At 35.1% G+C, this 14,862-nt stretch overlaps 1 protein-coding gene across 3 annotated transcripts in view; it reads right to left on the bottom strand.

Annotated features, from left to right (window-relative positions):
• LOC133656290 (protein TANC2-like) overlaps nt 1–14,862 on the bottom strand; it is a 255,231-nt gene that overhangs the window by 57,448 nt on the left and 182,921 nt on the right. For all 3 annotated transcript variants that reach the window (XM_062057295.1, XM_062057293.1, XM_062057294.1), the window contains 2 exons: nt 7,903–8,077; nt 5,815–6,048 (listed from right to left, as the gene is read on the bottom strand). In XM_062057295.1, coding sequence (XP_061913279.1) covers nt 5,815–6,048; nt 7,903–8,077 — 409 coding nt within the window. The remainder of the gene's footprint in view (nt 1–5,814; nt 6,049–7,902; nt 8,078–14,862) is intronic.

Genomic DNA, 14,862 nt, shown 5'->3' with positions numbered 1-14,862 from the left:
ATCTTGTCTGTCTGCACATCTTGTCTATCTGCACATCTTGTCTGTCTGCACATCTTGTCTGTCTGCACATCTTGTCTGTCTGCACATCTTGTCTATCTGCACATCTTGTCTATCTGCACATCTTGTCTGTCTGCACATCTTGTCTATGTGCACATCTTGTCTGTCTGCACATCTTGTCTGTCTGCACATCTTGTCTATCTGCACATCTTGTCTGTCTGCACATCTTGTCTGTCTGCACATCTTGTCTATCTGCACATCTTGTCTATCTGCACATCTTGTCTGTCTGCACATCTTGTCTCTCTGCACATCTTGTCTATCTGCACATCTTGTCTGTCTGCACATCTTGTCTGTCTGCACATCTTGTCTATCTGCACATCTTGTCTATCTGCACATCTTGTCTGTCTGCACATCTTGTCTATCTGCACATCTTGTCTGTCTGCACATCTTGTCTGTCTGCACATCTTGTCTATCTGCACATCTTGTCTGTCTGCACATCTTGTCTGTCTGCACATCTTGTCTGTCTGCACATCTTGTCTATCTGCACATCTTGTCTGTCTGCACATCTTGTCTATCTGCACATCTTGTCTGTCTACACATCTTGTCTGTCTGCACATCTTGTCTATCTGCACATCTTGTCTATCTGCACATCTTGTCTGTCTGCACATCTTGTCTCTCTGCACATCTTGTCTATCTGCACATCTTGTCTGTCTGCACATCTTGTCTGTCTGCACATCTTGTCTGTCTGCACATCTTGTCTGTCTGCACATCTTGTCTGTCTGCACATCTTGTCTATCTGCACATCTTGTCTGTCTGCACATCTTGTCTGTCTGCACATCTTGTCTGTCTGCACATCTTGTCTATCTGCACATCTTGTCTGTCTGCACATCTTGTCTATCTGCACATCTTGTCTGTCTGCACATCTTGTCTGTCTGCACATCTTGTCTGTCTGCACATCTTGTCTGTCTGCACATCTTGTCTATCTACACATCTTGTCTGTCTGCACATCTTGTCTATCTGCACATCTTGTCTGTCTGCACATCTTGTCTGTCTGCACATCTTGTCTGTCTGCACATCTTGTCTGTCTGCACATCTTGTCTATCTGCACATCTTGTCTGTCTGCACATCTTGTCTGTCTGCACATCTTGTCTGTCTGCACATCTTGTCTATCTGCACATCTTGTCTGTCTGCACATCTTGTCTGTCTGCACATCTTGTCTGTCTGCACATCTTGTCTATCTGCACATCTTGTCTGTCTGCACATCTTGTCTGTCTGCACATCTTGTCTGTCTGCACATCTTGTCTATCTGCACATCTTGTCTATCTGCACATCTTGTCTGTCTGCACATCTTGTCTATGTGCACATCTTGTCTGTCTGCACATCTTGTCTGTCTGCACATCTTGTCTATCTGCACATCTTGTCTGTCTGCACATCTTGTCTGTCTGCACATCTTGTCTATCTGCACATCTTGTCTATCTGCACATCTTGTCTGTCTGCACATCTTGTCTCTCTGCACATCTTGTCTATCTGCACATCTTGTCTGTCTGCACATCTTGTCTGTCTGCACATCTTGTCTATCTGCACATCTTGTCTATCTGCACATCTTGTCTGTCTGCACATCTTGTCTATCTGCACATCTTGTCTGTCTGCACATCTTGTCTGTCTGCACATCTTGTCTATCTGCACATCTTGTCTGTCTGCACATCTTGTCTGTCTGCACATCTTGTCTGTCTGCACATCTTGTCTATCTGCACATCTTGTCTGTCTGCACATCTTGTCTATCTGCACATCTTGTCTGTCTACACATCTTGTCTGTCTGCACATCTTGTCTATCTGCACATCTTGTCTATCTGCACATCTTGTCTGTCTGCACATCTTGTCTGTCTGCACATCTTGTCTATCTGCACATCTTGTCTGTCTGCACATCTTGTCTGTCTGCACATCTTGTCTATCTGCACATCTTGTCTGTCTGCACATCTTGTCTGTCTGCACATCTTGTCTGTCTGCACATCTTGTCTATCTGCACATCTTGTCTGTCTGCACATCTTGTCTATCTGCACATCTTGTCTGTCTGCACATCTTGTCTGTCTGCACATCTTGTCTGTCTGCACATCTTGTCTATCTGCACATCTTGTCTGTCTGCACATCTTGTCTGTCTGCACATCTTGTCTGTCTGCACATCTTGTCTGTCTGCACATCTTGTCTATCTGCACATCTTGTCTGTCTGCACATCTTGTCTGTCTGCACATCTTGTCTGTCTGCACATCTTGTCTATCTGCACATCTTGTCTGTCTGCACATCTTGTCTGTCTGCACATCTTGTCTGTCTGCACATCTTGTCTATCTGCACATCTTGTCTGTCTGCACATCTTGTCTGTCTGCACATCTTGTCTGTCTGCACATCTTGTCTATCTGCACATCTTGTCTATCTGCACATCTTGTCTGTCTGCACATCTTGTCTATGTGCACATCTTGTCTGTCTGCACATCTTGTCTGTCTGCACATCTTGTCTGTCTGCACATCTTGTCTATCTGCACATCTTGTCTGTCTGCACATCTTGTCTATCTGCACATCTTGTCTGTCTGCACATCTTGTCTATCTGCACATCTTGTCTGTCTGCACATCTTGTCTGTCTGCACATCTTGTCTGTCTGCACATCTTGTCTGTCTGCACATCTTGTCTATCTACACATCTTGTCTGTCTGCACATCTTGTCTATCTGCACATCTTGTCTGTCTGCACATCTTGTCTGTCTGCACATCTTGTCTGTCTGCACATCTTGTCTGTCTGCACATCTTGTCTATCTGCACATCTTGTCTGTCTGCACATCTTGTCTGTCTGCACATCTTGTCTGTCTGCACATCTTGTCTATCTGCACATCTTGTCTGTCTGCACATCTTGTCTGTCTGCACATCTTGTCTATCTGCACATCTTGTCTGTCTGCACATCTTGTCTGTCTGCACATCTTGTCTGTCTGCACATCTTGTCTATCTGCACATCTTGTCTATCTGCACATCTTGTCTGTCTGCACATCTTGTCTATGTGCACATCTTGTCTGTCTGCACATCTTGTCTGTCTGCACATCTTGTCTCTCTGCACATCTTGTCTGTCTGCACATCTTGTCTATCTGCACATCTTGTCTGTCTGCACATCTTGTCTGTCTGCACATCTTGTCTGTCTGCACATCTTGTCTATCTGCACATCTTGTCTATCTGCACATCTTGTCTGTCTGCACATCTTGTCTATGTGCACATCTTGTCTGTCTGCACATCTTGTCTGTCTGCACATCTTGTCTATCTGCACATCTTGTCTGTCTGCACATCTTGTCTCTCTGCACATCTTGTCTCTCTGCAATGCAGCAGTCGCCTCGCATCGCCTCAATGTACCAACGTCTGCACGGGGGCCGGTGGAGAAGGTTGGATGGAGTGGGAAGGAAGGAAGGAAGGAAGGAAGGAAGGAAGGAAGGTAGGGAAGGAGGAAGGGAGGGAGGCAGGAAGGGAAGGAGGGAGGAAATGATGGATGAGGAGAGAGAGACTGAGAGACAGAGAGAGAGAGAAAGAAAGCAAGAAAGAAAGAATAGAACATTCAAGAAGGAAGGAAGGAAAATGTTTTAAAATGTGAAATCTGTAGTTTATTACTGTATAATACTCTCAATGATACTGTAAAATCTGTGCTTGTTTTCACAGTGAAATACTGTAAATGGAAACATATTTTTTACTGTAAAATCTGGTTGTTTTTTTTACAGTGTAATACTGTAAATGGAACATTTTAAAATGTAAACTGTTGCTTATTACCGTAAAATACTGTCAATAAAAAAATCACTTTTTTTACTGTAAGATCTGTTCTTGTTTTTACAGTGCAATACTGTAAATGGAAAAATATGTTTTACTGTAAAATATGTTGTTTTTTACAGTGCAATACTGTACATGAAAAATCACTTCTTTTTTTACTGTAAAATCTGTTATTTTTGTTTTTACAGTGCAATACTGTAAATGGAACATTTTTAAATGTAAAATCTATTATCGTATAATACTGTAAATGAAAAAACACTTTTTTTTACTGTAAAATCTGTGCTCGTTTTTACAGTGAAATACTGTAAATGGAATTTTTTTTTTACTGTAAAATCTGTTGTTTTTTTGCAGTGTATTACTGTAAATGGAATTTTTTAAAATTTAAAATCTGTTGCTTATTACCGTATAATACTGTAAATGAAAAGTCCCTTTTTTTTTACTGTAATATCTGTTCTTGTTGTTTTTACAGTGTAGTACTGTAAATGGAAAAATATTTTTTTTTCCTGTTGTTTCTTTTTACAGAGTAATACTGTAAATGTAACATTTTATATGTAAAATCTGTTATTACCGTATAATACTGTAAATGAACTTCTTTTTTTTTTTCGAACTGTAAAATCAGTTTTTTGTTTTTACAGTGCAATACTGTAAATGGAAAACTATTTTTTACAGTAAAATCTGTTTTTTTTTTTACAGTGCAATACCGTAAATGGAAAAAAAATCTGTTGTTTATTACTGTCAATGAAAAATCTGTAAAATCTGTGCTTGTTTTCACAGTGAAATACTGTAAATGGAAACATATTTTTTACTGTAAAATATGTTGTTTTTCTACAGTGTAATACTGTAAATGGAACATTTTTAAATGTAAAATCTGTTGTCTGTTATCGTACTATACAGTCAATGAAAAAAAACTTTTTTTTACTGTAAAATCTGTGCTTGTTGTTACAGTGAAATACTGTAAATGGAATCTTTTTTTTACTGTAAAATCTGTTGTTTTTTGCAGTGTATTACTGTAAATGGAATTTTTTAAAATTTAAAATCTGTTGCTTATTACCGTATAATACTGTAAATGAAAAGTCACTTTTTTACTGTAATAACTGTTCTTGTTGTTTTTACAGTGCAGTACTGTAAATGGAAAAATTTTTTTTTTACTGTTGTTTCTTTTTACAGAGTAATACTGTAAATGGAACATTTTTTAAATGTAAAATCTGTTGTTGTTTTTTTTACAGTGTAATATCTATTCACCGTAAAATTAATTGCTTTTATTTCTACAGTGCAATACTGTAAAAGAAAAATTACTTTTTTTTTTTACTATAAAATCTGTTATTTTTGTTTTTACAGTGCAATACTGTAAATGTAACATTTTATATGTAAAATCTGTTATTACCGTATAATACTGTAAATGAACTTTTTTTTTTTTCAACTGTAAAATCAGTTTTTTGTTTTTACAGTGCAATACTGTAAATGGAAAACTATTTTTTACTGTAAAATCTTTTTTTTTTTTTTTTTTACAGTGCAATACTGTAAATGGAAATTTTTTTAAAATGTGAAATCTGTTGTTTATTACTGTCAATGAAAAATCTGTAAAATATGTGCTTGTTTTCACAGTGAAATACTGTAAATGGAAACATATTTTTTACTGTAAAATCTGTTGTTTTTCTACAGTGCAATACTGTAAATGGAACATTTTAAAATGTAAAATCTGTTGTCTGTTATCGTACTATACAGTCAATGAAAAAACACTTTTTTTTACTGTAAAATCTGTGCTTGTTGTTACAGTGAAATACTGTAAATGGAAAAATATTTTTTACTGTAAAATCTTTTTTTTTTTTTTACAGTGTAATACTGTAAATGGAAAAATATTTTTTACTGTAAAATCTTTTTTTTTTTTTTTACAGTATAATACTGTAAATGGGAGGAAAACAAATGTGGAATGTGTTGCGCAATGCTGAGTCAGCATATTTGTGGTGGCGTGCGTGGCGCTGGGAGGTAAGGAAGCAAGGTAAGGAAGCAAGGTAAGGAAGGACTCACCGGCCACAGAGTTGGGGCGGGGCATGAGGTAGAGAGGGATGGAGTGGGCGGAGTTAGAGGACATGCTCTCCAGGCTGCGCTCTGGGATTTTGTTGAGGCTGTAGGTGGACGCCGTCATGTTCTCGTCCACGCGGTACAAGAAGGAGTCCATGCCTGATTTCTGCCACAGCTTCAGGTTGCCGTGTTTGCCGCCGCCGCCGCGCTCCACGTTCTCAGAGTAGCTGGTCAGTGTGGCTGCGGAGAGGAGAAAGGTCCTTAGCACTGTGGTTGACGCTGACGCACACACAGGGGACCGAAAGCGTCATTGGCGTGGCGTTTCACGCCTTCGCCACTCATTTCCTGTTCCTCCCAGTGCGCCCGCCACCTCAGGCTGCAGGTGTTTGCCGTTGCCAGGTAACCAGGGCGGGCGCACGTTGGGGCACGGGCCATCACGACGGCGAGCTTATTTATACGCACAGACACATACTTATAAATATACACACATACAGTATATATACATATACACATATATAGATACAGTACATACAGTATATATACACGCACATATTTATATATGTATGTATATATATATATATATATATATATATATATATATATATATATATATATATATATATATATATATATATATATATATATATATATATATATATATATATATATATATATATACACAGACACATATATACACATTATATATAAACACATGTATATTCGTAGGAATACATACGCACACATATACACACACACGCACATTTATATATATATATATATATACATATATATATATATATATATATATACATATATATATATATATATATATATATATATATATATATATATAAATATATATATATATTTATACAGTATATATATATATATATATATATATACATATATATATATATTTATACAGTATATATATATACAGTATATATATATACAGTATATATATATATATATATATATATATATATATATATATATATATATATATATATATATATGTGCGTGTGTGTATATATATATATTTATGTGTATATACTGTATGTGTATATATATATGTGTGTATGTATTAAACATATATATGTATATATATATATTTTATATATATATATATATATATATATATATATATATATATATATATATATATATACATACACCTAGATGTATACACAAATACATACACAAATATATACACATATATATACATGTATAAATACATACACACATATATATATATTTATATATATATATATATATATATATATATATATATATATATATATATATATATATATATATATATATATACATACTTATATATACGTATAAATATATACACACACATACAGTATATATACACATATATACACACATACACATACATACACATTAATATATACATACACACATATATATATATTTTCTATTTACATATATTTACATATATATATATATATATATATATGTATATATATATATGTGTGTTTATTACATACGCACATGTATATATATACACACGCATAAATATATATACACACACACGTATTTTTATATATATAGCCTATATATATATATGCTGTATATATATGTATAAATATATATACAAATATTTCCATACACATACACATGTATATATATGTATAAATACATACACACACATACAGTATATATACACACACACACATATATATACACATAAATATATACATCCATCCATCCATAGATTTTCTACTGCTTGTCCCTTTTGGGGTCGCGGGGGTCGCTGGAGCCTATCTCAGCTACAATCGGGCGGAAGGCGGTGTACACCCTGGACAAGTCGCCACCTCATCGCAGGGCCAACACAGATAGACAGACAACATTCACACACTAGGGCCAATTTAGTATATATATACATATATATACATATATATATATATATATATATATATATATATATATGTATATACAAAGTACTTCACGATGTTCCAGGCGTGAGTACTATCTCATCATGCGACGACATGTTCCAAGTGTTTCGGGGGCCTCGTGAAAATAAATACTGTTAAATATCTGCGCCGCCGCGCGAAAAGAGCGACTCACCAATGATGCCACTGTCCCGACTCTCCAGCGTGGAGGTGGGACTGCTGACGGCCTGGCCCTGCATGGTGGGGGGCAGGGTGGAGCAGGGGCTGCCAGCGGGGGGGGAGGCGGTGCTGCTGGTCAAGGTGGAGCATGGGCTGATCCTCTGGTTCTGGTTCTGGTTCTGGTTGTGGCCCTGGCAGCGACACAGAGGAGCAGCGTCACCATGATACTGTTTATATATATATATATATATATATATATATATATATATATATATATATATATATATATATATATATATATATATATATACATATATACCCTAACCCTAACCCTAACCCTGACCCCAACCCTAACCCTACGTGTGCACCTAACCCTAAACGATACGCGTGCACCTAACCCTAACCCTAACCCTAACCCTACGCGTGCACCTAACCCTAACCCTAACCCTAACCCTACGTGTGCACCTAACCATAACCCAAACCCTAAACGATACGTGTGCACCTAACCCTAACCCTAAACCTAACCCTAACCCTACGTGTGCACCTAACCCTAAACGATACGCGTGCACCTAACCCTAACCCCAACCCTAACCCTACGTGTGCACCTAACCATAACCCAAACCCAACCCTAACCCTAAACGATGCGTGTGCACAAACGATTTGTGTGCACCTAACCCTAAACGATACATGTGCACCTAACCCTAACCCTAACCCCAACCCTAACCCTGACCCCAACCCTAACCCTACGTGTGCACCTAACCCTAAACGATACGCGTGCACCTAACCCTAACCCTAACCCTACGTGTGCACCTAACCATAACCCAAACCCAACCCTAACCCTAACCCTAAACGATGCGTGTGCACAAACGATACGTGTGCACCTAACCCTAACCCTAACCCTAAACCATACGTGTGCACCTAACCCTAACCCTAAACCTAACCCTAACCCTACGTGTGCACCTAACCCTAAACGATATGCGTGCACCTAACCCTAACCCCAACCCTAACCCCAACCCTAACCCTACGTGTGCACCTAACCATAACCCAAACCCAACCCTAACCCTAAACGATGCGTGTGCACAAACGATACGTGTGCACCTAACCCTAACCCTAAACGATACGTGTGCACCTAACCCTAACCCTAACCCCAACCCTAACCCTAACCTTACGTGTGCACCTAACCCTAAACGATACGTGTGCACCTAACCCTAACCCTAACCCCAACCCTAACCCTACGTGTGCACCTAACCCTAACCCTAAACGATACGTGTGCACCTAACCCTAACCCCAACCCCAACCCTAACCCTAACCCTAAACGATGCGTGTGCACAAACGATATGTGTGCACCTAACCCTAAACGCTACGTGTGCACCTAACCCCAACCCTACTCCTAACCCCAACCCTACTCCTAACCCTAAACGATACGTGTGCACCTAATCATAACCCTAACCCCAACCCTAACCCTAACCTTACGTGTGCACCTAACCCTAAACGATACGTGTGCACCTAACCCTAACCCTAACCCTAACCCTACGTGTGCACCTAACCCTAACCCTAAACGATACGTGTGCACCTAACCCTAACCCTAAACGATACGTGTGCACCTAACCCTAACCCCAACCCCAACCCTAACCCTAACCCTAAACGATGCGTGTGCACAAACGATATGTGTGCACCTAACCCTAAACGCTACGTGTGCACCTAACCCCAACCCTACTCCTAACCCCAACCCTACTCCTAACCCTAAACGATACGTGTGCACCTAACCATAACCCTAACCCCAACCCTAACCCTAACCTTACGTGTGCACCTAACCCTAAACGATACGTGTGCACCTAACCCTAACCCTAACCCTAACCCTACGTGTGCACCTAACCCTAACCCTAAACGATACGTGTGCACCTAACCCTAACCCTAAACGATACGTGTGCACCTAACCCTAACCCCAACCCTAACCCTAACCCTAAACGATGCGTGTGCACAAACGATATGTGTGCACCTAACCCTAAACGCTACGTGTGCACCTAACCCCAACCCTACTCCTAACCCCAACCCTACTCCTAACCCTAAACGATACGTGTGCACCTAACCCCAACCCTACTCCTAACCCCAACCCTACTCCTAACCCTAAACGATACGTGTGCACCTAACCCCAACCCTACTCCTAACCCCAACCCTACTCCTAACCCTAAACGATACGTGTGCACAAAGGTGCCACCCACACTGCTTTAAATGATATTGGGTTTCACTATGTAAAAGTGCTTTGAGTCACGAGAGAAAAGCGCTATATAAATATAATTCACTTCACTTCACTTTACAGTAAAATTCCGGCGACTGACCTGCAAAATTGTTATTTTTTTTACCGTAAAATCAATGGCTGTTTTTTTCTATCTTTACAGTGAATGACTGTAAATAGAAAAAGGCTCCCACACTTTATTTTCACAGTAAAATTCTGGCGACTGACCTGCAAATGTTTGTTTAACCGTCAAATCTCAGGTTGTTTTTGTTTTACAGTGCATTACTGTAAATAGAAAAACGGTGCACCTTATTTTTACAGTAAAATTCTGCAAATGTTATTGTATTTATTTATTTTTACCGTAAAATCTATGGTTGTTGTTGTTGTTTTTTTACAGTGCATTACTGTGAATTGAAAAACGGTGCACCTTATTTTTACAGTAAAATTCTGGCGACTGACCCGCAAATTTTATTTTTTTACCGTAAAATCTATGGTTGTTGTTTTTTGTTTTTTTTTCTACAGTGCATTACTGTAAATAGAAAAACGGTGCACCTTATTTTTACAGTAAAATTCTGCAAATGTTATTTTTATTTATTTTTTTTTACCGTAAAATCTATGGTTGTTTTTTTTTTTTTTTTTTTACAGTGCATTACTTTGAATTGAAAAATGGTACTCATTATTTTTACAGTAAAATTCTGCAAATTTTATTGTATTTTTTTTTTTTTACCGTAAAATCTATGGTTGTTGTTTTTTGTTTTTTTTACAGTGCATTACTGTGAATTGAAAAATGGTACTCCTTATTTTTACAGTAAAATTCCGGCGACTGACCCGCAAAATGTTTATTTTTAAACCGTAAAACCAAAGGCTGTTTTTTTTCTATCTTTACAGTGCATTACTGTAAATTGAAAAAGGTGCACCTTATTTTTACAGTAAAATTCTGCAAATTTGATTGTACTTATTTTTTTTACCGTAAAATCTATGGTTGTTTTTTTGTTTTTTTTACAGTGCATTACTGTGAATTGATAAACGGTACACCTTATTTTTACAGTAAATTTCTGGCGACTGACCCGCAAATTTTATATTTTTACCGTAAAATCTATGGTTGTTGTTTTTTGTTTTTTTTCTACAGTGCATTACTGTAAATAGAAAAACGGTGCACCTTATTTTTACAGTAAAATTCTGCAAATTTTATTTATTTATTTTTTTTTAACCGTAAAATCTATGGTTGTTTTTTTTATTTTAATTTTACAGTGCATTACTGTGAATTGAAAAATGGTACTCCTTATTTTTACAGTAAAATTCTGCAAATTTGATCGTATTTATTTTTTTTACCGTAAAATCTATGGTTGTTTTTTTTGTTTTTTTACAGTGCATTACTGTGAATTGAAAAATGGTACTCCTAATTTTTACAGTAAAATTCCGGCGACTGACCCGCAAAATTTTTACTTTTAAACTGTAAAATCAAAGGCTGTTTTTTTTCTATCTTTACAGTGCATTACTGTAAATTGAAAAAGGTGCACCTTATTTTTACAGTAAAATTCAGCAAATTTTATTGTATTTTTTTTTTTACCGTAAAATCTATGGTTGTTGTTTGTTTGTTTTACAGTGCATTACTGTGAATTGAAAAACGGTACACCTTATTTTTACAGTAAAATTCTGGCGACTGAACGCAAATTTTATTTTTTTACCGTAAAATCTATGGTTGTTGTTTTTTTTTCTACAGTGCATTACTGTAAATAGAAAAATGGTGCACCTTATTTTTACAGTAAAATTCTGCAAATTTTATTGTATTTTTTTTTTTTTACTGTAAAATCTATGGTTGTTTTTTTGTTTTGATTTTTACAGTGCATTACTTTGAATTGAAAAACGGTGCACCTTATTTTTACAGTAAAATTCTGCAAATTTGATTGTACTTATTTTTTTTACCGTAAAATCTATGGTTGTTGTTTTTTGTTTTTTTTCTACAGTGCATTACCGTAAATACAAAAACGGTGCACCTTATTTTTACAGTAAAATTCTGCAAATTTTATTGTATTTTTTTTTTTTTACCGTAAAATCTATGGTTGTTATTTTTATTTTAATTTTACAGTGCATTACTGTGAATTGAAAAATGGTACTCCTTATTTTTACAGTAAAATTCTGCAAATTTGATCATATTTATTTTTTTTACCGTAAAATCTATGGTTGTTTTTTTTGTTTTTTTTACAGTGCATTACTGTGAATTGAAAAATGGTACTCCTTATTTTTACAGTAAAATTCTGCAAATTTGATCGTATTTATTTTTTTTACCGTAAAATCTATGGTTGTTTTTTTTGTTTTTTTTACAGTGCATTACTGTGAATTGAAAAATGGTACTCCTAATTTTTACAGTAAAATTCCGGCGACTGACTGACCCGCAAAATTTTTATTTTTAAACTGTAAAATCAAAGGCTGTTTTTTCTATCTTTACAGTGCATTACTGTAAATTGAAAAACGGTGCACCTTATTTTTACAGTAAAATTCTGCAAATTTGATTGTATTTATTTTTTTACCGTAAAATCTATGGTTGTTTGTTTTTTTTACAGCGCATTACTGTGAAATTGAAAAACGGTGCACCTTATTTTTACAGTAAAATTCTGGCGACTGACCCGCAAATTTAATTTTTTTACCGTAAAATCTATGGTTGTTGTTTTTTTTGTTTTTTTCTACAGTGCATTACTGTAAATAGAAAAACGGTACTCCTTATTTTTACAGTAAAATTCTGCAAATTTTATTGTATTTATTTTTTTTTACCGTAAAATCTATGGTTGTTTTTTTGTTTTGTTTTTACAGTGCATTACTGTGAATTGAAAAATGGTACTCCTTATTTTTACAGTAAAATTCCGGCGACTGACCCGCAAAATGTTTATTTTTATACCGTAAAATCAAAGGCTGTTTTTTTTCTATCTTTACAGTGCATTACTGTAAATTGAAAAAGGTGCACCTTATTTTTACAGTAAAATTCTGCAAATTTTACTGTATTTATTTTTTTACCGTAAAATCTATGGTTGTTTGTTTTTTTTACAGCGCATTACTGTGAATTGAAAAACGGTGCATCTTATTTTTACAGTAAAATTCTGGCGACTGACCCGCAAATTTAATTTTTTTACCGTAAAATCTATGGTTGTTGTTTTTTTTGTTTTTTTCTACAGTGCATTACTGTAAATAGAAAAACGGTACTCCTTATTTTTACAGTAAAATTCTGCAAATTTTATTGTATTTATTTTTTTTACCGTAAAATCTATGGTTGTTTTTTTGTTTTGTTTTTACAGTGCATTACTGTGAATTGAAAAATGGTACTCCTTATTTTTACAGTAAAATTCCGGCGACTGACCCGCAAAATGTTTATTTTTATACCGTAAAATCAAAGGCTGTTTTTTTTCTATCTTTACAGTGCATTACTGTAAATTGAAAAAGGTGCACCTTATTTTTACAGTAAAATTCTGCAAATTTTACTGTATTTTTTTTTTACCGTAAAATCTATGGTTGTTTTTTTTGTTTTTTTTTACAGTGCATTACTGTGAATTGAAAAATGGTACTCCTTATTTTTACAGTAAAATTCCGGCGACTGACCCGCAAAATGTTTATTTTTATACCGTAAAATCAATGGCTGTTTTTTTTCTATCTTTACAGTGCATTACTGTAAATTGAAAAAGGTGCACCTTATTTTTACAGTAAAATTCTGCAAATTTTATTGTATTTTTTTTTTTTTACCGTAAAATCTATGGTTGTTGTTTTTTTTTTACAGTGCTTTACTGTAAATTGAAAAACCGTGCACCTCATTTTTACAGTAAAATTCTGGCGACTGACCCGCAAATTTTATTTTTTTACTGTAAAATCTATGGTTGTTGTTTTTTTGTTTTTTTTTCTACAGTGCATTACTGTAAATAGAAAAACGGTACTCCTTATTTTTACAGTAAAATTCTGCAAATTTTATTGTATTTATTTTTTTTACTGTAAAATCTATGGTTGTTTTTTTGTTTTGTTTTTACAGTGCATTACTGTGAATTGAAAAATGGTACTCCTAATTTTTACAGTAAAATTCCGGCGACTGACCCGCAAAATTTTTATTTTTAAACTGTAAAATCAAACGCTGTTTTTTTCTATCTTTACAGTGCATTACCGTAAATTGAAAAAGGTGCACCTTATTTTTACAGTAAAATTCTGCAAATTTTATTGTTTTTTTTTTTTTTTATACCGTAAAATCTATGGTTGTTGTTGTTGTTGTTTTTTACAGTGCATTACTGTGAATTGAAAAACGGTGCACCTTATTTTTACAGTAAAATTCTGCAAATTTTATTGTATTTTTTTTTTTTTACCGTAAAATCTATGGTTGTTGTTTGCTTGTTTTACAGTGCATTACTGTGAATTGAAAAACGGTACACCTTATTTTTACAGTAAAATTCTGGCGACTGACCCGCACATTTTATTTTTTTACCGTAAAATCTATGGTTGTTGTTTTTTGTTTTTTTTCTACAGTGCATTACTGTAAATAGAAAAATGGTGCACCTTATTTTTACAGTAAAATTCTGCAAATTGTATTGTATTTTTTTTTTTTTACTGTAAAATCTATGTTTTTTTTTTTTTTTACAGTGCATTACTGTGAATTGAAAAATGGAATGCCGTATTTTTACAGTAAAATTCTGCAAATTTTTTGTATTTATTTTTTTTACCGTAAAATCTATGGTTGTTTTTTTTTTGTTTTTTTTACAGTGCATTACT

This window comes from Entelurus aequoreus, linkage group LG08 (genome assembly GCF_033978785.1).
Source record: "Entelurus aequoreus isolate RoL-2023_Sb linkage group LG08, RoL_Eaeq_v1.1, whole genome shotgun sequence".
NCBI lineage: Eukaryota > Metazoa > Chordata > Actinopteri > Syngnathiformes > Syngnathidae > Entelurus > Entelurus aequoreus.
This window is presented reverse-complemented; position numbering and strand designations above follow the sequence as displayed.